This window comes from Octodon degus, unplaced genomic scaffold, assembly GCF_000260255.1.
Source record: "Octodon degus isolate 3935 unplaced genomic scaffold, OctDeg1.0 scaffold00039, whole genome shotgun sequence".
In the NCBI taxonomy this organism is placed as follows: domain Eukaryota; kingdom Metazoa; phylum Chordata; class Mammalia; order Rodentia; family Octodontidae; genus Octodon; species Octodon degus.
Window position 1 is genome coordinate 607841 of NW_004524615.1, and position 25362 is coordinate 633202.

The 25362-nt window shown below is 49.3% G+C and overlaps 2 protein-coding genes across 3 annotated transcripts in view; one reads left to right on the top strand and one right to left on the bottom strand.

Annotated features, from left to right (window-relative positions):
• Grtp1 (growth hormone regulated TBC protein 1) overlaps positions 1-5592 on the top strand; it is a 33391-nt gene extending 27799 nt beyond the window's left edge. The window contains exons 6-8 of one of the 2 annotated variants that reach the window (XM_004631207.2): positions 1774-1946; positions 2015-2200; positions 5242-5592. In XM_004631207.2, coding sequence (XP_004631264.1) covers positions 1774-1946; positions 2015-2200; positions 5242-5331 — 449 coding nt within the window. In that variant the 3' untranslated portion in view covers positions 5332-5592. The remainder of the gene's footprint in view (positions 1-1773; positions 1947-2014; positions 2201-5241) is intronic. The other variant, XM_023715253.1, reaches the window with a different exon arrangement.
• Positions 5593-7137: 1545 nt separating this feature from the next.
• Positions 7138-19598, bottom strand: Lamp1 (lysosomal associated membrane protein 1). The gene is made up of 8 exons (XM_023715176.1): positions 19480-19598; positions 14669-14885; positions 14352-14510; positions 9811-10016; positions 9552-9686; positions 8665-8731; positions 8404-8574; positions 7138-8013 (listed from the first exon to the last, which is right to left on the bottom strand). Exons 1-8 carry the CDS (start codon positions 19534-19536, stop codon positions 7877-7879), a joined length of 1149 nt encoding a protein of 382 aa, XP_023570944.1. The 5' UTR covers positions 19537-19598; the 3' UTR covers positions 7138-7876.
• Between the last annotated feature and the right edge of the window lie 5764 nt (positions 19599-25362).

Here is a 25362-nt window from a genome sequence, read left to right on the forward strand (position 1 = left end):
CATTCCTCAGGTGATGGGCATCTTGGTTGTTTCCAAGATTTGGCTATCACAAATTGTGCTGCTATAAACATAGGCACACATATATCCCTATGATACGATGTTTTCAGATCCCAGCTCTGTTTATGTAGCTCTTATTTTGCTCTGTATTTGCATTTGCGGTCTCTTGTTAAGGGAAGCTATGTGATGTTTGTGTGTCTGCTTTGTTTCACTTAGCAGTATGTTGTCCAGTGCACCTGCTTCTGCCCTGCTGTGTGGCAGAGTAGTACTCCAGCGTGTGTAAACACGCGTGCTTTGCCCATTCATCTGCGGGTGGACATGCGGGCAACTTCCAGGATGCAGCGAGCAGGAGCCGTGCTGCGATCAGTGGGCATGCACTCATCACTGTGGTATGATGTCTTTCGACTTCCAGGAAGACACCTAGGAGACCAGCTGGGCAGAATGGAATTCTTAGTTTCAGGTTTTTGAGGATCTCCACACTAATTTCCACAATGGTAGGGCCAGGGTGTTAGCTCAATAGAATAAGCACTTTCCTGGCAAGTGCAAGATCCTGAGTTCAATCCCCAGTACCGCAAAAAACAAAACAAAATCCACAATGGTTTTACTAGTTTATATTCTCATCAACAATGTAGGAAGGCTCCTTTTTTCCCCACAGCCTCACCAGCATTTATTATTTAGCTTGATGATAGCCTTGCTTTCTAGCGTAGGTAGAATCTCAGTTTATTTTAATTTGCATTTCTCAGATGGTCAGCAGTGTTGAAACATTTAAAACATTTATTGGCCTCTCGTCTGTTTTATTGAATGAGCCATTTATTTGGGAGGCGGTCTACTTTTTTGGAGTTCTTTATACATTCTGGAAGTTGGTTCTGTCCGAGGAGTAGCTGGAAGGCAGTTTTCCCCGCTGTGTGGATGTCCACTTTGGTGGTGGTTTCCTTTGCTATTCAGAAGCTTCTTCACGTGATCCCATTTGTTCATTGTTTTTTTTTTAATTTTTATTTTTTTATTATTTTATTTATGTGTGTGTGTGTGTGTGTGTGTGTGTGTGTGTGTGGCCAGCTCAGCCCACCAGGGGGCGGGGCTGGCTGGCATGTGGTGCTGGGGGATTGAACCGCGGTCCCTGTGCTTTTGCTTGGCTTAGCTTGTTCTAAGTAGGTGCTTTAGACCACTGAGCCATCTCACCAGCCCCCATTTGTTCACTCTTGACGTTATTTCTTATGCAACTAGAGTTCTCTTCAGGAAGACCTTGCCTATGCCTTCAGGAATTGTCTTCCTTTTGTCTTCCAGCAGATTTGCCGTTTCTATGTTAATGTGGTTACCTTTGACCCCTTTTGATTTACTTATCACTTCCTGACCTGCATGTTTCACTTCACGAGATCCTCAGGGCCCACCTGTGCTGTGGCCTGGGTCGCAGCTTACTCCTAAGGCTGGACGCTGTCCTCCCCATGGAAAAGGGCATCTGTTTACCCATCTGTTGCTGCTGGGCGCCTGTTAGCTGTTGTGAGTAGTGCTGCTGCAGACGTGGCTGTGCAGACATCCCTGCAGCCATGCTGACCAGGGGTCTGTGTAGCTGGCATCTGGCTTCTGCCTCTGGTACCTGTGGGTGTCCCGTCCTGGCACTATGTCTCTACCCTGGCCCAGTCTCCTCTTGGTCACACTGCCTTCCTCTGTTGAGGGAGCCCTGTGGCCCTCGCCTGGCTCAGTGGGGCACAGGCTGCCTGGCCAGGTGGCGTGTGCAGCGTGTGGTGTGACCACTCACCATTCCTTCCTTGCTTGTAGATTACTATAGCCCAGCCATGCTGGGGCTCAAGATGGACCAGGAAGTCCTTGCAGAGCTGGTAAGGATGAAGCTGCCAGCGGTAGCGGCCCTGCTGGACGGGCATGGTGTGCTGTGGACCCTGGTGGTGTCCCGCTGGTTCATCTGCCTGTTTGTAGACATCCTGCCTGTGGAGGTGAGCACAAGGGCAACCCCTGGCATGGCAGGGGCCACTGAGTAGGTGACTGGTTTTCTGTCCTGCAGACTGTGCTTCGCATCTGGGACTGTTTGTTCAACGAAGGCTCCAAAATAATCTTCCGGGTGGCCCTGACCCTGATTAAACAACACCAAGCATTTATCTTGGAAGCCACCAGTGTGCCTGACATTTGTGACAAATTCAAGCAGATTACCAGCGGGAGCTTCGTGATGGAGTGCCACACGTTCATGCAGGTGTGTGAGGGTTGCTGCTGCTCACAGGAGGGCTCCTTCCATGGCCATCGTCAGCGTGGAGTACAGGGCCCCGGCTCTGCTCATTTGCGAACCAGCAAGATCCCTGCCCAAGGCCGCCTGACCTGCTGGCAGGCCAGGTCAGAGTGCTAGAGGCAGAACATGGCTCTGGCTTGCCATTTCCCCAGGGCTGGGGGCTTGTGGTGTCATGTCCATAAGGCCTGACCTCACAAGGAGCCTCATCAAAAGGATTCCTGGCTGCCATCTCTAGCTGGTGGTCTTGTCCTGCCCCTTGCACTGGTGGCTTCCCTCATAGCTCCAACAGAGGGGTTGGCCTTTATGGCCCCCGAGATGTGGGGCCCCAGGCCAGGGGCAGACTGAGTGAGGACCTGGCATGTGGAAAATGGGGCTGTGGGGACGGCAGGGTGTGTGTTGGGAGGGGGTGGGGCTGCAAGCAGAGCTCACAGCCAAATGGCATTACGCTGCCAAGGCCCCAGGGCTTGATTCACTCTCCCTTCTCTTAAGCTGATGACAAATTCTGGTGAAGTGAGGGGCAGGGGCTGTATGTGGTGCAGGGCACTGTTCTGGCCGGCAGGTGGTAGTTTCAGAAAGAGCAGTGGGCTGGGCTAGAAAACCCATGCTGGTTCCCCTCTGCATGAACAGTCTGTGCAGGGTGGCGGATCCTCTGCCTGGGCTCATTCTGGGGAAGAGTCTTGCACCCAGCTGGCACAGGCAGGGGCTCCACAGGCGTGCTATCACGCCCACATGGGTCCCTAGCTTCAGTGAGAGAGAGATCAGGTCCATGCAGGTTCTCAAGTCTGCTGTTGGCTGTCACAGCTGTCCTCTCTTCTTCAGGCCTCTAAAGGGGGTGATTCCTGAGGGACTTCCCAGTGTGAGGGTCCTTGCTTGGCTTGGGCAGAATTTGTGGATTGGCAGTGTGTGGCCATCAAGTATTAACGGCCCCGAGCTTCGATGCCAGCAGCTCTCAGCTGTCCCTGTAAGTGGAGGTCTTGGGACAGGGGCTTCTGGTGATTCTCCGCTGCTGTCATTCCCCGCCTCAAGGCAGATCCCTAGCACTGGCTGTGGGCCGCTTTTGGCACAGAGGCCTTTGATGTTCCCAGCTCTGAGTGTACCTGAGCAGGGTGCTCTCCTTGACAGGGGCTCACCAAAGGCTCCTGTGAGAGCACTGGGCCTTCCTCTCGCTTCCCACATCTTACTCTGCTTTCAGTCATTTGGTTTTTTGCTGTTTTGTCCTTTTTGAGACAGCATCTCACTATGCAGTTTAGACTGGCCTTGAGCTCACTGTGTGGCACAGGCTGGTCTCACAACGATCATCCTGCCTCAGCCTCCTGAGGACTGGATTTACAAGTGTGTGCCACCACTCCCGGCTTGATCATTTGTGTGTGTGCACCAGGAACTGAACCCAGGGCAGGGCCCACCCACGCTAGGGAAGTGCTATCCCACGGAGCTGCATCCCTGCTGTCACCCTTCATGTCCAGGAGCTGAAGGCTCAAGGTCTGCCTGCCAAAGGCCTCACTTCTGTGCTGGGGCAGCTGGCCCTGCCTGGCAGTAGTCAGAAGTCCTCGCCAGGCTGCTCTAGAGACTGGGGACCAGCCCTTAACACAGAAGAGATGCAGCCTGCTGGGCACGGAGGCACATGCCTGTAATTGCAGCCCTTGGGAGGCTGGGGCAGGAGGATCGCTGTGAGTCTGGACCAGCTTGGGCTACAAAGTGAGCTCAAGGCAGCCTGAACTGTATAGCGAGACCCTGTCTCAAAAATAAATAAGAAGTGTTGCAGCTTGGAAGAGACAAACACCACATCAAACAAAACGGGTCAAAAACAAGCGACAGAAAAGTGAAGTGAGGGCCCAGGACAGGATTAGGCAAGGCCACAGGGTCTCTGCCAGTCCACTCCACCTTGAAGCCCAGGTGGTAGCTTATGAAGCAGAAGGATTGAGTCCCTTAATGCGACACGTGGACTTGTCATTCATCTCCCTGGTGAGTCGGCCCTCTGACAGGTGTTGCGAGGCCCTCGACCAGCCCCCCAAGTGTCTGCCAGAGTCCGGCATGTGTTTGTCCTTTCCTCTCTGGGGTTTGCACCCAGCAGGAGCCTCCATGGCAGTGTCCCCCGGGGCTTAAAAGAAACAGGTTTGCCCCAGAGACCCAGACAGTGTCCTTAAGCTTGGCCACAGTGAGGTGCTTGGTAAAACCTGGCCCAATCCTTCCATCTAGGTTGTGGAGTTTATGGGGATCCATCCTTCCATATTCTAAGTTAAACAGGGTCTACAGGCTAAGGCAGAGGTGTAGCTTTGTTTGAATCTGATAAAGGCTGGTGCTGTTTGCATGTGGTCCGGACCTTTGCTCTGACTCCTACCTCAGAGCTCAGAAAAGAGCCACCAAAACTCATTTCCCTTCTTTATTCCTGGGGGCTGTCCTGACCTTAGGAAAGCTCTCAGAAGCAGGGTGGACATAACTCAGGCTTTGCCATCTGGTGCATTCCCAGATGACTGTGGTCCCCAGGAGGGGCAGAGACATTGCTTACCCAAATGTGTGGGAATGATGCTAGGTGACTGTCCCAAAACAAGACCGCTATCACTTTGGAGATTCTGGGAGACCAAGCAGGGATCATCTCCCTCAGAGGGCCCTCACCTCCTAGGCGGAAAAAGCTTCACCCCTTCCTCATCCATGCCCACCTGTCTGTGCTCCTGCCCCCTCCACACAGCTGTGCTGTAGGCAGGCAAACTCCCCTGGTCCTAGGAGAGGCAGAATCCATGGCCTGGCTCTGCAGAGAAAGCTGGAATTTCTGCCTGCTAAGTGCCATTCTGACTTTAGGTCTACAGGAGGCCCACAGTCTCTTCCTCTGGGCCCAACTGGGTAACACAGACAGACATGGCAGAGCCAGGCCACAGAACCGGGGTCTCTTGTGCACCCAGCCTGTAGCCTTCGTCTGTCCATCCACTGATCGCCATAGCAATGTCAGGACAGCAGAGACAAAAAGATCACTGGACTACTTCACTCTGAAACGAACTCTACTTTGTTTCCAGAAAGTATTTTCAGAACCTGGGAGCTTGTCCATGACGACCATCACCAGGCTCCGTGAGAACTGCCGGGCAGCACTGCTGGCACAAAGGTGACCACGTCCCCCACAGTGTCCTTACATTCCCAGTACTGGGAGGAGCCTTGACTGCCAGGGTAGGCCCCTGGGGAGTGTCTACTGCCTCCATTAGTGCTGTACAATACTTGAAGTCACTATTCTTGTGTTTTTTTAAAAAGTGATTTAAAAATCACGGCATTCTATAGCCTTTCTGTTACTACCTAGTAAGTCCTAAGTCCCTTAAAACAGTAATATACAAAATGTGAGATATGTGTTTCTATTTAATAAACTATTCTGGCACTGTGAGTCTGATTAGCAACTGTCAGCTGTGGCTGTTGTGTTCCCCATGCCAACACTTCCGCTCCCTGAAGCACAGCACCTATCTTTGCCTGTGGCTTGTGCCTGCAGCACGACTTCCTTAGCAGTTTTCAATGACTGAGTCTGAGTGGACAGGTGAGCATCGGACCTGGGGTTAGGGACCAGGGTCCGTATGCAACCAGTGGGGGACCAGGCTGGGGCTTCCTCCTGCCTGTCCTGACAGGCAGTGCTGGCCACTGGGCTGACTGACACCTGCACTTGGACAGGAAGCTTCCTGCGGGGTCAGGCCGAGCCCTGTGGGGGCTGATAGCATAGGCAGGGAAGGTGGGGCAAGGATGAGCCAGGTCCACACACCCTGCTCGGCCCATGGTAACCCCCTTCCCACGCTGACCTTCCGGCATACCAATTTGCATCTGCTGGTCCCTGTGGCATATGCCTACGAGGTAGGCTTCTCAACTGTCTCAGATGCAGGCGGGCACTTAGTAGCCTCCCATGGTGACTCATGCCCATCAATCTGGCAAGCCATCCCTGTGGTAGCCCTGCTCTGGGGACAGGCCTTTCTGCAGTAAGGCCATCCCCTATCACCGTAGAAGCCATTGGTCACTACAGGAGGCCCACAGTCTGGGCCTGGTGACAGGTCTGATCCTCTGAGGCACCTGTACTGAACCCTGGAGGGCTGCACCCTCCCTCTTGTCACAGCATACAGGGTTCTTCCTACCCAGGTACTATGTTTTGGACCAGGCTAGCTGAGGGTGAACCTGCCCTGTCCAATGTCCCTGCTCCCTGGAGTCTTGGAATAGCCCCTGGCACTGCCAAGGGAAATACAGTTCTCAAAAGGTGTCCACCCCAGGCCCTTCCCACATGCTGATGTTCCTGACAGGCTCAGGTGCCCATCCTGTCCAAACTGAGGGTGGCAGCTTTCTGACGAGACACGAGTCTCCCCTGGGTGGGGTGGGATGGGTGGTGGGTTATGAGTTGCCATGGAGCCCACTCTGGCTAACTACATGCCAGTGGCACTACTGTGCCTCTCCATCAGGCTAAGGTCAGAGAGCCAAGCTCTGGGCACCTGGCAGCAGTTCTGTTCCCCCGGGCACCTGCATCCCGCACAGCCCTCATCTCAGCATATTGGGTGTCTCTCCCCCACCCCTTTCTGTGTCCTGACAACTGAGGGCCTGGCCTACTCTGGGGGGAGCAGAGCAGTGCTGAGAAAGAGACCAGCCCTGCCGCTGACACTGTGGAAGCTGCTCTGGGGACCAGGTGAGAGGCCGGTGCTGAGGAGAAGCCGCTCTTGATTCTGGCAGGTACCTGCCTGCAGAGACCACAGTGCACACCATGCTTCAGGGCAGAGCAGCCCAAGGTCAGTGGGGAGCAACACACACACACACACACACACACACACTCACTCTCTCTCTCTCTCTCTCTCTCTCTCTCTCTCTCTCTCTCTCTCTCTCCCTCCCTCCCTCCCTCCCTCTCCCGGCTCTGTGTCCACACCATCCTGGGCGCTTGAAACGCTGACAAAAGCACCAGGTCCAGACACACAAAGAAAGAGACTGTTTATTAGCGTCGTTACAGGCAGTACACCCCAGAGCTGGGCTCTGTCCAGCGACTGAGCACAGCAGAGGCACCAGCAGAGCAAGGCCATCCGTGTACGGTGTGCAACAGGGCTACTGGATGCCACCAGAGGCCAGAAGCCACATCACAAGGGAACAGAAATAATGCCCTTCCGACACCTAGGCAAGTGCAGCTACTAGGCGGCTGGAGCGGGGACGCTGAGGTCACCTGGACACTGGGCCTGGCCCTCTTGCCTGCAGACGCCCCCAGTGCCCACAGAGCTTACTGCTCTGCTGGTCTCAACCTGGGGGCCAGCCTAGGGATCAGCCACCCCATCAGTCCACCGTGTTCAGACCAGACACCTGCAAGGCCTAAATCTGAGCAAAGAATAAAAGAACCAACACCAAATTTGAAAACACTGAATGAGTGGAGCCCATGCCAATTCAGATAAGCACTCTTGCTCTCTGCAGAGTTCTACTTTGGTAAATATTAACATTTAACCAGTTAGCAAAATATTTAACCTGGTTAGCAAAATTAACACCGTCATTTCAATATTAACTCTTTGTGCATAGTAAATGCTGCAGGATGAACTTCACATTTGTAAGCAGATTTAAGAGCAGTTTGCCAGAAAATGTGCCTCCCGCCACGCCACGCCACACACGCACAGGACGTGAGGCCCCGCCCCCAGTGTCTGCGGCATACCCCTGCTGCCCTCTCTAGATGGTCTGATAGCCCGCGTGACTCCTCTTCCTGCCGATGAGGTAGGCGATGAGGACGATGAGCACGAGCCCTGCCAAGGCGCCACCCACAGCGATGGGGATCAGCATGTTGTTCCCGTCTAGCAGACACTCCTCTGCTGCAACGTGGAGGGCGCTGTCACTCCAAGGCCCACCCGACTGCCCACCTGCCCCCCAGGCCTCCCTGGCAAGGGGGAAGAAAGGGGTGCCAGGGTGGGAGGCTGCATGCAGGAGACAGGGACAGGTGTTCTTCTCCTAGCTGAGGGTGGACATGCAGGCCAGCTACGCCCACCACCAGCTGGCCCTCTGGAACGAGAGCATGACCACATCATGGAGGCTGCCACCTGCCCTGTCAGGCATGTCAGGCCCTTCTGAAGTGAAGAACTGTCTGCACAGCCTCACTGCCCCCTGTAGAAGAGGATTCCCATGGCTAGCCAGCACCCAGGAAGGCCTATAGGCTGCACCGCTGATCACCACACCATAAATACAGCCCGCAGTGTACTCACCAGACCCAAACTTGTCCCCTTCGACCTTGAAAGCCTGGACCTGCACGCCGAAGAGGTTGAGGAAGAAGGTAGGTGTGACACGCAGCTGCTCCTCAGCTGAGCACTTGTAGGAGTTACCAAGAGTGGCCTGCAGGGCTCTCAGTGAGCTGTTAGCGGCATGGAAACTGGCCTCTGCAAGACAGGTGAGGGTCTGATCACCTCAGGCCATCGTGGGCAGGGGTCATGCGATCCCGGATAGGAGGCAAGGCATGCGGGGCTCACCTCTGGCATCAGAGACAGTCATATTCAAATCGACTTCTTGCAGGAAGAACCGGTTGGCACTTGCATTCTGAAAGAGAAGAGGCCTTGAGCTGCCTGCCTTCAAGTATGGCACATGCATTGTCACCCTGGCAGGCTGCAAGGCATCAACCTGACGTCCTGTGTTTAACTCTAGAAAGCTGCATGGCGTCCTACCTATACGACACCACATTGCGCTCGGTTCCTTCCAAGCCTTTTCACCGATTCAGACTTTGCGCTGAAAAAGGCACTATAGGAGCCACATTATAAAAACAGCAAGCTTTTACTGATCGATACAGGCAAGTTGAAATTCAAGAAACCAACTGGGGCAGGGGAGATAGCTCAGCGGTCTAAGTGCCTGCCTGGCAAGCACAACAACCTGGTTTCGACCACATGCCATGCCAAGCCCCACCCCGGGTACACTGTGTAGCCGCCAAAACCAGGTATGGTGGTATACACCTGTAATCCCAGCAGTTGGGAGGCTGAAACAGGAGGATCATTATGAGTCTATGCTGCATCACAAGACCCTGTACCAAATACTTAAACATAAGTTGTTAGCCAGCTCACCCGCACCACGCATGAACACCCCCAACGCGCAGCACCCTCTCCCTCTTCTGCTGCCTCCACACCTGACTCTTTTGAGGCTAGCGCAGGGCAGAAGAGCACTGCTGCCCACCAGAGCTCAAGAGCCCAGTGCCGCCTCCTCCCACCGTCACTGCATTCGGCGGCACCCTGCAGCAGCCTGTGCTCCTTGCAAGCAGGAAGGGCTCGGGCCCAACGCCCACCAAGACAAGAGGGAAGGTAGCAGGACGGCAGCCTCATGAAGGGGTCCTGACATAGGAAGCCTGGTGAGGAGGAGCCCAGAGCCTCACCAAGCCGAAGCGCAAGACCAGGACCATACTCAGCTCCGGAGTTTTCTCACTCAGCTCCAGAGACACCAGCTGGGCACCACAGCTACCCTTGGGAGAGACTGTCCTGGGGTTGACGTTAACCACTCTGGCCATGGTCTAGAGAAAGCAGAAGAATGACACTTCAGCTCTGAGCTAACATACCCAGAAGAAAACATGCATCCTACACCAATGCAGACTGTTGCCAACAAAACACCCTCTGTAGGAAAAGCTATCCTCCTACCGTGTTGTCCTTCCGTGGGTAAGTGATGTTCAGCTGCAGTCCCATGCTAGCCAGCAGGCAGGTCCCATTACTGCCACTCACGTTGTACCTGTGCATGGAGGGGCTCGGAGGCACAGGGCTGGGCGAGGGGCTGGGCGGTGCAGGTGGTGTGGAGGGTGCGGGTGGTGCAGAGGTGGGGGACGTCATGTCCTGCTTGCAGCGTGTTTCTGTGGGGACAAAGGAGGGCCCACAGAGCCAAGTTCCAAGCCGAGCACTCTTCTAATGATCACTTCCTTCCTGAGCTCAAACTGGGAAATGGGAAGCCCACAGGGAAGAACCAGTATCCTCTATCCAGCCAAGCCCAGGCCCAACAGTGGCCAGGTCTCTTGGCTGCTGGGCACTCAGGGACCCAGAATGCTCTCTGCCTGTCTCTACCTCTGCTGCAAGACAGCTTACCTCACGTCCCTGCAGGTGGCCAGGCATCTCCTAGCCTATTCCTCCGTCCAGGTCAAACCCTGCTCCTGTGGGCCATGAGGAAAGCTGCAACTGGCACAAGGCCATGGACACAGGCCTACCATCTGCACATCACAACCATGTGAAATGTGCCAACACATCCTTACTGACTTCTCACAACTTGGCATGTGCTACTGACATCACCGCCACCACAGGAGTCCCTGCTCACAGCCCAGCTAGGGGTGGGTAGACCTGAAGGAGAGCTGAAGAGGTTGTTTCGATTTCTCTCCGGGGCGAAATGTGAGAAGACCAGTGAGAGAGAGCCACCAAGGAAGTGAGAGACATGGGGGCCTATGGAGAGGCTACTCGGGGCTAGGCTCCAGTTTTGACTGTGGCTTTGTACTTGGACAAGGATCCCAGCAGAACTGACCTCCAACAGCACAAGAGCCTGACCATCAAAAGGGCAACTGTACACAGTGTGCCCCTCAGGCAGGTACCTGCCTTCTCATCTTCTCCACAGCTAATCAAGGCTTCTGAAGTAACAGGCTCAGGTATGCCTTCGTTTTTTTTTTTTTTTTTTTTTTTTTCCCAGTACTGGTGAATGAACTCAGGGCCCTGTGCAAGCACTTATTCTATTGAGCTATCCCCCCAGCTGGGTGTGCCTTCCGGTTCCATCTTTTCCCACATTTCTGTGGGGCTGCATCATGGAAGCGTGTGGGAAGTCTGGGGGCTGCAGGGAGAGGCCCCATGCTGCCTGATACAGCGCACAATTCTCACTCGGGCAAAGTGAGAGTGGCCAGAAGCTCATCTCAAGCACTCCACCTTGAGTCCACCCACTGTGCCCCAAGGGGCCTTGCACACTTCTGGAAAGGTCCATCCCTGTGGGTACCCCCCAGATAAAATCCCTTTTGGACAGAGGAAAAGAGCGGGGTGTGTGTAGAACAAACTGTACCCACACTACTGAGTCACCTTAACCTTGGGTTCCAGGGCACAGCCCCAACCAGGAGGCCCACAGTGTTGGTAGACACCAGCTCATTTCTAGGCAGAGCCATGGATCACCTAGCTGCAGCCCTTGGCAGAGCACATCCTCTTAGCTCCACCTGACCCTCTTAACACTCCCTGACAGCAAAGCCCTTGCAACAGAGAGGAGGGCAGGACCAGGCTGTGTACCCTTCCCAGTCCTGAGCCCTGAGGGCCCACCCTTCCTGACAGCTGCATGTCCGAAGAACTATGGCCTGAATGAAGACCCAAATGCAGGACTTTTTAATACTTCAATCTCTTCAACTCAGGCTGGACTACCAGAGACTGACTCCTAAGGAATGAAGAAAAACTGCCAATCTGGGCGGAAGTGTGTTTTACGATGACCCATGCTTAAAAGGATATCCACATGTCAAACTCTGAGGAAAAAACCTAGATAAATCTGAGTCCTGTGGGGACCCAGGCCCAGAGGCCTGGACTGAACATCACCCAGTAAAGTTCTATCCTGAGGATACAGATTTCCCCCCTTCACAGCAGACTCAAGACTGCTGGCTTGGAGGGGCCTCTGGAAAGGAGGGTTTGTCTTTTCTATCCACATGGCTGACAGGGTCAGTTCAGTCCTGGTGTATGCCTCATTTAAGTGACTCGTGAACCACCTAAGTTTTCCTTCATATAACCAGTGGTGATGAAAGGTAAGATGAAGAAGTCTCCCTGGCCAGGCCCTCACTGGACAGCTGACAGCATGTTCACAGAGCCTCCTTCTCTCTCCACCTGGCATTCATCAAATAAAAACGACACAGCTAAGAGAAAAGAGCCATTTTACAGTCAAAACAACCACTGATTTAGCAGAAACGTATTCATCCACAACAATTGGTTAGAACTCCTAATGGGAACAGAGCAGACACAACAAACTCCACATAAATGCTCTGAGACTCTTCCCTAAAGAAGCAGGAAACTTAGTTAAGAGAAGACAAACTATTTGATCCCTGGCACCACAGGCTGCAGTGGCCCTGCCTCCAGGCACCGGGTGGTACACGCCTGTAATCCCAGCGCTGGGAGGCTTGAAAACTGTGTAGCAAGGCCCTGCACAAAATACAAAATAAAACTAAGAAAAGACAAATTAAGACCACAGAAATGCCTAAGACCCCTAAGAATAAAGAGAAAATGGAGAAGAAACTACTCGATTTTGCCAGAAGTCAAGTGTTTTGAAGCAGTCTATGCTACTGTGGCACTGTGGGTTTGATACTTCAAATCTAAAGGTGGCCCACTGGCGAGCTAGCTCAGCAGATTAAGCACCTGCTTAGGCAAGCGCAGGAACCAGGGTTTGATCCTCTTCCCAGGTGAGCTGAGCAAGCCACCAAGTTCAGGCATGGTGGCACATGCCTTAATCCCATTGTTGGGGAGACTGAAAACAGGAGGATCACTACAAGTCCAAGCTGCGCAGTGAGACCCTGTACCAAATCCATCAATCAATCAAACAAAAAGAGAGGTGGAGATATACTTCTGAAAAAAAGGGCGCAGTTAGCAAGGAGTCCTATAAGGGTCTGCCTCCTTGGTGTTTTCTCTTGGTGCTGGAGACTGAAGGCAGGGCTCTAGATAGTGAGGCACAAGCTCTGTTGGGCTGCACCCCAGGCCTGGCTCTGCTGGTGCTGAAGATCGCTAGCAATGGAGGCCCAGAGGTAAGGTGACTGTTAAGGTGTTGCCCAGCCACAAGATGGCTTTCCAAAGCCACAGGCTCCTCCCTGAGACACAACACAGGACAGGAGTGCCTCTGACCACAGCCCAACCTGCTTCCTCCAGTCAATGAGCAAGAGGGGAACATCACAGCTGCTACAGATACTCAGTGGGGCTTCCAGATGAGCCTTAGCTCCCACACTCTTCTAAATTCACTAACAGACAAGTCCAGTCCAAGCTGCATAGTGAGACCCTGTACCAAATGTATAAAATTAAAAAGAAGAAAAAAAAAAATCACTCTGTAGCCTATGCTGGCTTTGAACTCACTTCGATCCTCCTACCTCAGCCTCCGAAGTGCAGGGAATATAGTGTGTGCCACCACACCCAGCCTAAATGCCACGGTTTCTGACCCAATAGAAGATTTGAGAACTTTCCACCACCCTTGCTGAGGTACTAGGGATTGGACCCAGGGTCCTGCATAGGGCAGGCCAGCATTACTCTGCTATCTCCCTGCCCCAGCACTCTCTCTCAGGTACGGTCTTATTTTGCCCAGGCTAACCTGAAACTTGCAATCCTCCTGCTTACTAGGTAGAATTACAAGCATGTACCACCACTCTCCGAGCAGTTTGATGGTTTCTTCTTTCATCAGTTTTGTTTTTTTTAAAAATTACTAATAAGAAAATTCTTGCCAGGAAAATAAAATTAAAGACCAGGGATATAACTCAGGAGAATGGAATTCCTGGGTTCAATTCCTACCACCACAAAGAAAAAAAGATTTGCTATTCTCTGCCAGGTACCGAGATAAAAACTTCTCATACTTACATTTCCCTTTTGATCCCAACAACCTTCAAAGCCAGACTATTGTACTTATTTTACAAGTAAAAAAAGCAACAACTTGACCACTTTGTCACTGCCAGGGTAAGGAGGCAGCCTGGACCCTGTCCTTCTGGTCCTGATCTCACTGGCTGGTACAGGGGTAGAGGCCTGGGTCAAGACCTCCTCAGAAAGGCTGCTCTTCTGCCTCGATCCCAGGACTATCTGGACTGCAGAGGGGAGCCAGCTTGGAGCCTGTTCCCAAGTGCCCAACCCAGGACAGTCCCCACAGGAAAGGTGCCTACTACTCTGCTTCTCTGTCTTTCTTAAAAACTCCATGTACACTGTAAGCTAGCTGATGTCCATGTCATCTCAGCTGCCTTGTCTCAGAAGCTGCACTCCCACCTCATCTCTACCCACTCCTGGCTCCAGGCCTGCTTCCTTCCTAGGCCTGCAGGTGAGTACAGGCAGGTAGTATCTGTCTGGGCCTAGCTCATGCTGACCAGTTTGTGCTTACCTCCACCCTCCAAGGCCAGTTCTACAGACATCTGCTATGAACCACCTCCTGCTCAGTATGCCAGGTGCTGGGACTCAGGTGAGCCGCACAGCCATGGTGGGCCACTGTAGTAAGTTCAGCATCTCACCTTCCTTGCTGAAGGTGCTGTTGGACAGGTAGGCCTGGATGGTGGTATCAGACAGCCTGATAGTCACATTCTTCATGTGCACTTGGGTAGTGCTGACACAGCGGTACTTTTTGTCTAGGTCTGCCAGAATGTCAGTCGTGGAGTTCTCAGTCTTGACTTCTGCATCAAGAACAAAACATCACCAAAAACCCAACCAAACAACAACAATAACAACAAAAACCACATACAACTGAACTTCTCATAATGCTTGCTTCCCAGCGAGCTCAGCTGCCCTTCAACTCAGGTTTCCCTGCCCCATGTGCAGCCCTGGTTCTCACCCCTGGAGCTCGAATTGGGGAAGATGTGCGTGTCTGTCAAGTTGTACACAAAGCTCAGCAGCTGGACTCGGTAGCGGGTGGTGTTCCGTGTGAACTGCAGGGTCAGTGAATTTCCATCTCCAAAGGCGATGATAAGCCTGGACTCGGAGGCATTGCCTTTCTGACAGAAGCTGCTGTTCAGTACTCGTGCAGAATGGGGCAGGTCAAAGGTCACATTCTAGAACATATAATTTGAGAACCCCTTGAGGAATAGAAATGCCACAAGAGTGGGGGCTGGGGAGATAGCTCAGTAGAATAACCGCTTGGCTGGGAAGTGCAAGGTCCTGAGTTCAACCCTGGGTGCCACACACACACACACACACACACAAAAAAAGCCACAGGAACATTTACCTTTAACAAGGCTGATAGAAACTTCAGCTCCATTTCAGATAAAGTTTTATTTATTTATTTTTTTGGCGGAACCGGGGATTGAACTCAGGCCCTTGCACTTGCCAGGGAAGCGCTTATTCCACTGAGCCATCTCCCCGGCCCCCAGTTAAAGTTTTAAGGTATCACTTCACAGTAAGTTTTTATTTAATACAGTGTTCAAATTTGTTCTGTGCAGAATAACTTGATACATGCATATAACATGTGATGATCAAATCAGGACAAGCAGCACTTCCTTCTCATCAACTATTCTCTCGGGGCACTGGAACCATCCCAACTCTCCTCCTCTGACATTCTTAAGTAGGCAATAAATAGCTGGAGCTAGACTTTCCTTATACCACCATAAAATACGCATTTTTTTCCTCCTTTTTGAGACAGGGTCTCACTATGCAGTTCAGGCTGGCCTTGAGCTCACTTTGTAGCCCAGTTGGTCTCAAGCTTGCAACGATTCTCCTGCCTCAGCCTCCCAAGTTCTGGGATTACAGGCATACGCCACCACACTGGGCTAAAATATGCATTTTTAATGTAACTAACAAAACCCACAAAAAAAGTCAGTATCGCATGTCAGCAACAGACTGAAAATCAAGTCTGAGAGAAAAGTGACTTCATCATTCACAGTTCACACTGCCAAGCCTTGTGTGTTGCACGCCCAGAATCCTTGCATGTGGAAAACTAACACAGGAAGATTTTGAGTTGGAAGCCAATGTAGGTTACACAAGTCCAAGGCCAAACTGAACTACACAGCAAGACTCTTTCTCTTTCAAGACAAAATAATGGGCCAGCCAAATAGCTCAGCAGATTAAAGCCCCAGCAAGCAGGTACAGGGGCTGGGGATTCAATCCCCAGGCCTGCTGTGCCAGTCCCACCCCTGGAGCTAGCTGAAATAGCAATGGCGACTGGGTGTGGTGGCATGTGCCTGTAATCCCAGCTCTTGGGAGGCTGTAAACAGGCAGGTGTTCAAGGTCTCACTACTAGATCAGACTTGTAGTGATTCTCCTGTTTACAGCCTCCCAAGTGCTGGGATTATAGGCGAGTGCTACCACGCCCAGTCTCATTTGCCCTCTCAGAGTGCCCCAGGGGTGGGGCCCGCACAGCAGGCTGGGGATCAAGCTAAAATAACTTTTAATTTACACCAGAATCAAAACTAAACTAACTGGAGAGCAGGTGAGGCGTGGCCGACTAGGAAGTGTTACAGTGGAAGTCCGGGGCGGGCCTGGATGCGGCGCGCGGCCGCTGACTCCTTCCATTTAGTGATGGTATTACTGGGGAGCCTGGAGGTTGAAGGCTGTGCGCTTCCCATTCCCGGGCTGAGAATGTCTCATGCATTTGTGGACCAAAAGATGGAGTTCATTTTAAAAAGATACTGTTGTTGGTCCATCTTGAAAGTTTCTTCAACCACAGTTTCAAGTCTCAAAGAAGATTGTGTTGTGTTTAAAATGGCATAATTTATTTTCTCTGAAGACTGCAGATTTTGGAGACAATTGTTGCATTACAGTTATACTCTCACCAGTGTGATTCATATCATTCGGTCTCAATAAACTTAATTTTGAAGAATTTTATACCTACAAGCAACACCAAAAGATGGGAGAAAAAAATGGTGATGCAAGAAGTTTCTGGATGGAGCTAGAAGATGATGGAAAAGTGGACTTCATATTTGAAAACGTACAAAATGTGCTGCAGTCTCTGAAACAAAAGATCAAAGATGGATCTGCCACAAATAAAGAATACATCCAAGCAATGATTCTAGTGAATGATGCAACTATAAGTAAAAATTCAACACTGAAAAAGCATCATATTTGTGTGACTCAGAATGAACAGGAAAATAAGACAAGTACATTTCCTTCTACATCATCTGAAGACTCCTTTCCCAAAGACTGTACATTTCTGTATGTATACTCGTACTTATGTTAATGCTTTTGCTCTTAAGAGATTCAGTCTTCCAAAATCACTTGACATTAGGTAAAATACTTTTAAAATATTTCCCATTAAAGCTTTACAACTTGCAAAGTTTAGTATTTTACATAGGATAAAGGTTCATGAATCCCTTAATTGATTACTTATTTAATATCCCTAGGTAAGTAAGTGATTTTGTAATACAGTAGAACCTCAGTTTACAAACTTAATTTGTTTTACAGTTTTGGAGAGGATGGGTGCATTTGTATTTGTGTGGGGGAAAAGACTAGATTCACGTTTGTCACTTAATGCAGTTTGCAAATGGAAGCAAACACCTCTGTTTCCAAACTGATTTGTTTGCAAACATAAGTGTTTGTGATCTAAGGTATTAGTATATCTTGCTGAAGATGTTTGTGCATTTCATTATCATAAAATTACCAATTTGGCTTCCCTAAAAATTAGTAGATTTAGAATATTAAAAGGTTTTGTAAGTTCCTTTATTCTGTTTTTAAAATGTATACTAGTTCTCATGTAGAAAGTTTATAAACTACATTTTTCTGACTTCCCTTTCACCATTTACCTCTAATTCATTAAACATTCCTTAGCGTAGAAAAGAATTGTTCAAGAACAACTCTTGATTTCTGACACTTTGTCTTTATTTTTAGTTGCTAATATGTGCACCAAAATTTTCAACTAAGTCCTTTCTGCCAAAACATATCGCTCTGAAAAATAAAACAGTATCTTTAGAATAAAACAAAACAAAACTAAACTAACTTGGGCTGGTGAGATGGCTCAGTGGTCTAAAGCACCTACTTAGAACAAACTTAGCAAAGCACAGGGACCGCGGTTCAATCCCCCAGCACCACATGCCAGCCAGCCCCGCTCCCTGGTGGGCTGAGCTGGCCACACACACACACACACACACACACACACACAAATAAATAAAAATTAAAAAAAAAACAAAACAAAAAACTAAACTAACTTAATCTATACTGGGTGTCATGGCCAGTTACACATTTTTTAAAAGTTGAAGAAAATTGTCACTATTTTTTTGCTATAGAAATTTTATCTAAATGTCTATAATCTTAGCGCTCTGGGAGGCCAAGGCAGAAGGATTGCAAGTTTGAGCTCAACCTGGACTGTTTAGTGATACACGGTCTACAAATTTAAAAAAAAGTTTAAAAGGCTGAGAATCCAGCTCAGTGCAAAGGCCCTGGGCTTAATCCCCAGCACAGAGAGGAGAGGGGCATAGATCTTGGTAAGCAAAGGTGTTTATTACAAACTGTCTGAATTTGGAAAATCACCTGGTGTCCAATACAGTGAAGTGGACTATTAAGCAAGCAACACAGGAAGGCCACACAGGAATGTGACACAGAACTACAGCAGATGTCAAAGATGTGCTATAAAACGATACTGCTCACAAATGCACCCAGATGACTGCATCAGGGTCAAGACTATAGCAGGCTGTCTTCTGAAAATCTGACCACCAAATGTAAATACAGAAAAGGGGAAGTAGACTATAAAAATAAAAGTACTTGGACAAGTAGCTATAACTTCAGACACCTCTACAAACAGCCTAATTTTCTTCAGCTGTCACAGACACATTTACATGAGACTAGTGCAGATGAGTTTAAAGGGCCCAGCACTGCACAAAGGCCAGCACACACAGGACATCACTGCTTCAACTGCCCCAGTCTATGAAGGCTGTGTGCCCTGCCTGACATGGAGGTGTACAGGATGGCAATATCCACCAAGAACCAAAAACACAGCATGGCTCAGGGATGCACTTCAAAGTGAACGTATTAAACAGTGTGCATTTGTTAGATAATACTAACAGGTGGTTAAGGAACAAATACAACACATACCTGCTACCTATTTGTTAAAAATCTAGGAGAGGGCTAGGGAGATGGCTCAGCGCAATAAGCACTTCCCTGGCAAGCTCAAGGGCTTGAGTTTAACCCCCAGTTCTGCCAAAAAAAAACCCCAAAAAACAAAAACAAAAACAACCTAGGTGATAAAAAAAACCTTAAGTCATCTAAAGTTGTTTTAGCAGACGCACAAACATTTCAATCCAAGCAGCACAGCTACACCATCATCTACTTCCTGGAGTATAACAACTGATCTAAAAAAAAGTACAACAGATCAAAACAAGGCACTGTTCGTTAGGCACAAAAAAGGACCCTAAAACAGCCAAGAAGGAGCCTAATTAATTGTGAGTACTGCTTTGATGATAATAAATGGTGCAGGGTGAGACAGTGCAAGTCACAGCACAAGGCAGCCTGCATGCTGTCAGCACAGCCATGGCACAAGTAACAACAGAGACTCCTGATGACCCTGGAAGGATCTTGGGGAACAAGAGCCTCACTAAGCTGGGATCAGTTTTCAAAGAGGTACTTGAAACTTTAACACACACACACACACACACACACACACACACACACACACAGAGGCACAGTCTCAGGGGGCAAAGCATGAACAGCAGTAACACATACCGTAAAACCATGCTCGGTCGCATAGCTGGTCCAGAAGACAGCGGAGAAGTTGGCCATTATGCAAGTTTTCCCAGTGCTGTCTTTCACCTTAAACACTGCTGAGGCACCATATGTGAGGCCAGCTAATACCAGGAAAGACAAAGAGAACCAAATATTTGTTTGAAGTACAACTAGGTGTTTCTATTTTCTATAGCTATAGCAGTAATGGGTTCTACCAGAGTATCTATGAGGTACTGGATGTGGATGATGCAGGCTGGTTGGTGACATGTTGTGCTGTCCCTTGTGGGCACTCTTCCAAATTCATCCCACTGGTTTACCAACCTGGTCCACAGATATTTAGTACTTTACTCCTAAATATTCAGGGGTTGGAGTTATACATCAATTTCCACCTCAACTCCACACGTCAACATAACCAAATGCAGACAGACTGAGAACTGAAGGGGGTGTAGCGCACTTTTCCCTCTGGTTCTAAACCGGTACTTAAGTGCTTGATCAGCTTTTATCTCTCAGAGCCCAGTGAATGGTGTGGCAAGGACAGCCATGAACCCGTAAGCACTGCACCCCATTTCAAGACCATCCCAGAGCACAGTGGCTCCATCTAACCTGCTTGCAGTCCAGGGCCTGAGATGCACCTCCCACCTGTTCAGGTGGGGCTGTTCTTTCCAAGAAGTCAGGGCAGAGGGAGGCTCCAAGGCTCTTTAGGGTTGGACCTTGCTCAAAATTCCCTCTCTTGCTTATCACCAACCCAAATCAAGATGCCTAGCAGCAAATGTAATCTCAGCACCATGACATAAAACCAGCACTCTGACAAATCACAATTTATTTACCAAAATCAGTACATCTAGTTCTAAAGCCAAACATTTTTGGCCACCATTGTGAACTGTCCAGAAATGCTATCATCCTCACTTGCCACTGCTACAAGTCTGTGCACAAACTTCCAAAAACATTTATACACTTGCAGCCTCCCATCACTCTCAGTGTGCACACCTACCCTACAGGCATTTACACACCTGCAACCTCATCTATCACTCTGTGTCAATGTGACTCAAGCATCCTTAGAGAAACATCATTCCACTTTTCATTTAAAACATAGCACCTGTAGGGCCGGCCAAATAGCTCAGCAGATTAAGGCGCCTGGGTGGGGGGGTTGGGGTGTTGATCCCAGGCCTGCCCCGCCCCCAGGGGCACACTGAGATGGGAATTGAGACAGGGCGTGGTGCGACCCGCCTGTAATCCCAGCTCTTGGGAGACTATAAAACAGGCAGTTCACTACAAGTCTGATCTAGTTAGTAGTGAGACCCTGAACACCCTGTAGACCCTTCCCTAAAAATACAAAAAATAAAACACACAGCACCCGAGGCTGGGGAGATAGCTCAGCAGCTTAAGAGCCTACCTGGCAAGTGCAAGGTCCCAAGTTTGATCTCAGGTACTGGAAACAAACAAACAAACAAAAAAACCAAAACAAAACAAAAAAACCCCAGCACCCTAGGGCCAGGGATATAGCTCAGCAGCACAAGTGCCTGCCTGGCAAGGGCAAAGTCCTGAGCTAAATTCCCAGTACCAAAAAACAAAAAGCACAACAACCAGAGAAAGTTAAGTAGATTCCAACAAACCAAATTCATTTTACCCTTGGGACACACACAACATAAACCTATTAAGAGAAACTAGTATTCTATCCCATATCAGGTGTGTTGTGCACATCTGTAATTCCAGCACTAAAAGGGTTAAAGCAGGGGACTGCCATGGGGTTAAGGCAGCCTGAACTACAATGCAAGACTCTGTCTGAAAACAAACAAATGAGTGAGAAACTAGTACTTCAATACAGAACCAAGTGTATAACCGGATACCCTATGCTTCCCCCTAAGCTGTCGGTAAAGAAATACCAAAATCTATGTTCATAAAGAAATGCATACACTTGGAATTCCAGCAACTTTCATGAAGCTGAGGCAGGCATATTCAAGAGCAAGGTCAGCTCAGACACTTGGTAAAACCCTGACTTTGTGGTTTGCATTTTACGCCATTAAGTTGTAATATGCTGCAGATTCAAATTTGCTAAAGATAACCTTTTATCACTATAAATTGAGAATGTTATACAAGTACTTTTTAAATTTAAAAAAGGTGTCTTTTTTGTTTTGCTTTGCTTAACACAATACATAGACAACACTATACTATACGCATTTCCAATGAATAAGTATTACGTTTGAAAAACCTAGAGATTATACAACCGATTTGCAGCAGAGGGAAGGTTTTTAAAACCCAGCATTTCCACTCCTGTCTGCGAGGAGGGGCCAGAGGTGAGAGAGGCAGCAGCAGCAGTGTGGAATGGACAGACTGGACACACGACATGTCCATGACAGGGCCCAGCTTCCTGGCCTGAGAAGTCCTCTGGGTGAGAGCTGAAGTGGTCCCTTCCCTGATACCACACAGCCCCTCTTAAGAAGCTGTCCTCTTAACACTTCCTAAATCATTCCAAAAACGTCTGGGCTGGCCTGCGGCTCAATGACACAAACCCAGAGACCCCAGTTAGATTCTTGGCACCACAGAACAAAATGGAAACAAAATCTTGTATTGATACAAAAATATTTCATCCTGAAACACATCATACTAATATCAACTGTAAGTTTTCTTCTCACTAGCAGATATTGGAGGGTATGAGCTTTCAGAAGAAAAGTATGACCAAAACAATTTAAATACAAGCTTTAGTAGCACTGTGTCCATACTTATCAAAAAGAGCACCAGAAATTCTGAATTGATAAAATTTACCCCCACAGTAGCAACTGATTAGAAGGGAAAAAATAACAAAACCAACTTTTCCGACATTAAGCCGCCTGATCTGACAGGTGTCACAGCCAGTCAGGAGCAGCTGCCCTGGCTCCACTACTTCCACCCAGAAGTCTTCACACCTCTCCAGGTGTCACACAGAAGGGCAAGCTCAGCTCACTCTTTCAAAAGACTCCCACGTGCGTGGGAAAGAGATTCCTGCAGTTGCGCACCACACACATGCAGGTAAGGTGCAGACCTCAGATCTTAGTGGCTGTCACCACTTATTAAGGGTGTGGCCTTGGGCAGGCATAACCACCTAATCCTCAATTTCTGAGCCTGTGAACAGGAAACACAGATGCTGACACCTCAAGGTTGTGAGAACATCTCCCCAGCCAGTACCACTGAGTGTCCAGCACTGGCCCTAGTTTTCACACTGACTGTCTTACATAGTTTTCTTGTCTAGTTCATCATTTAATCATCAGTTTCTAACACTATCAACTAGATGGTACCCATTTTTAGCCAGGTGGGGTGGTGCATGCCTGTAATCCCAACACTGGGAAGACAAGGCAGTTAAGAGCCCTGCAAGTTTAAAGTCAACCTGAACTACAAATACAAAGGAGACCCTGTCTCAAAAAACAAACCAAAAATCATGTTATTTAACAAGCACTTATTTGTTTTAGGGGGAATGACTCCTGCCATATTGCCCAGGCTTACATCAAACTCATGGAGTCAGGAGATGCTCTTGCCTCAGTCTCATGAGTGCTGGCTGGGACAGTAGGTGTGTGCCAGCTCCCAGCTTAGCCAGCACCTGTGATACATTTACGTTGTGGCAGGCATTGCTCAAAGTGATTTGCAAGTACCAATTATCCGACAGCCCCAGCAGGCAGTCTACTGCGATTCCCTTTTACAGAGGCAGAGACCAGGAGCAGAGGAGTGACCTAACTTGCTCAAGGGCACACATCTAGTGGTACAAGTCTTTCTCCAACCACAGTGCAGAGGCCACATCTGACCGCCACCTCTCTCTCCAGCTGGTGAGGGAACAGGGTTGAAACACAAAACTCACACTTTTGAAATGAGAGAGACTGCTATCTGAGGGAGCCAGTAAATTAATTTTCTTTAAAAAAAAAAAAAAAAAAACAAAAACAAAAAAAAAAAAAAAAAAAAAAAACCGTCTCCTAGCCCCTTTTAGGGGAGGTTTATTTTTTTGCTTCTGGTGCCAAGGACCTAATCCAGGGCTCCGGCTTGCTAAGCAAGCATTCTACCATTGACCTAAATCCCCAGTCCCACTCCTAGCCCCTTTTAAACTCAGTATTTTTCCTCTTAAATAGAGATACATAATCATCTATGACAAAAAATCAGAGCAATTATTTTTGCAGTGAATTATGGACACCATATAGTACTTTGGTACTATTTGTTTTTCACAAAATAAAGATCTTCGGTTCACTCGGTGAACTATTTATCAAAATAAATAATAAAAATCAGCCAAGCATGGTGGCATATACCTGTGATCCTGCTTTTTTTTTTTTAAGGTACTGGGGATCGAACACAGGACCTTGCGCTTGCCAGGCAGGCACTTATGCTGCTGAGCTATATCCCCAGCCCTTGTGATCCTGAATTCTGAAGTCTGAGACAGGAGACAGGAAGATCACAGCTTAACAGGATCCCATCACACACACACACAAAGGCCAGGAGTAGCAGCAAATATCTGTAATCAGAACACTTGGGAGGCTGAGGCAAGACTGCAAAGAGTTTGAGGCCAGCAGAGGCCACACAGTGAGTTCAAAGGTCAGCCTGAACTACACAGCAAAACCCTGCCCCCACCCCGGCCCCCCCAAAAGGAGCTGGGGACACGATTCAGTGACAAGGCTCTGGATGGATATATATATATATGCCAAAGTTCTACCCCCGATACAGAATCTAGAGGCAGGGCATAATTACACACATTTTTTAAAAGTTGTTTTTTTCTCCCCCTATGTCTGGTTAAGCAACACTGCTGTAAGTCTTGAACCTGTAGGATCTGTCAGGCCTGGGGTGGGATGAGTTGAAGAGGGAGAGGCAGATACATTTAAAAAAGCAAACACTCAGCACAAACCACCCAGTGCTACACAGTGTGTGCGGCTGAAGTCTCAGTAGGTAACACCCTGGTGGGTCTGACCTAATATAAATTCAAAACTACAGGATTACAAACATTTTGACCTAAAATCTAGTGAAGAATTCAGTCCTCCACCAGAAAAACCGATGAACTCCCCAAATCTGGAGCAGCATGAATTAGCACAGAACCTTTCAAACTTTGCAAGGGGTTAGTCTTCCTCTGGAAGGAGGAAGGAGGTCAAGCAGTTGACATCAATGTTTAAAGAGTCGCACTGCGCGATTGCGGCCACATATACTCAAGTTTCAGTTCACACTTCTCAGTGCTTTGAGGAAACAGTGCAACAACGGCAGCTTTATGTAATCTCTACTTACTAATGTGAAGAAGTCACAAACGTTTCTGAAAAGAGTATCTTGCTTTCTGATGAAGTGTATCAAAAAAACTTTTAGGACAGCCCTAAATCTCACGCGTTAAAGACCTCCTGCTCAGATGTGGTGGCGCATGCCTGTAATCCCTGCTCTTGGGAGGCTGAGGCAGAAGACACTCAGGAATTCAAGTAAGCTCTGGGCTACGTAGTGAGTTCCTCAGCCTGCACTACAAAGTGAGACCCTGTCTCAAATAAAATAAAAAGGCCTTTTATGAAGTTTCTAACAGGAACGAAACCTAGCAGCTATTACGCACACAACTATCATACTCGCAGTCAGTTACTGATTTTTCTCTCCGTTTGAAAAACGAGCTTTGAAAACACGCAGCCAAGCATATTAGCTTAGGGCCATGAGCTCTAGCAGAACAAGGCGAAGCGTGCACCACCAGCCGCTCCTGGATCGCCGATCGCGCCTGTCCCTCGGAGGTCGCGTCACGGGGCGCGGCCAGCTCCGAGCTGTGCACCCTGGAAAGGCTGCTCTTCGCACGACGGCCGCCGCCAAGTCACAGCCACAGCAGGGCCTGGAGGGCTCGGCGCGCCCGTGGCCGGGCGTCCACACCGCCCGACTCGGCCGCCCCCCGGACTCGCGAGCCGGCCCGCCGCAGGC

Bases quoted from the DNA above. Each gene is read 5' to 3' on its own strand.
- Lamp1 (XM_023715176.1), bottom strand. From the start codon at position 19,536: ATGGCCAACTTCTCCGCTGTCTTCTGGACCAGCTATGCGACCGAGCAT. The intron at 14,511-14,668 runs GTGAGAACCAGG...TTCTTGATGCAG, and splicing joins CCCCAATTCGAGCTCCAGGG to AAGTCAAGACTGAGAACTCC. The intron at 8,575-8,664 runs GTGAGCCCCGCA...CCTGTCTTGCAG, and splicing joins GACTGTCTCTGATGCCAGAG to AGGCCAGTTTCCATGCCGCT.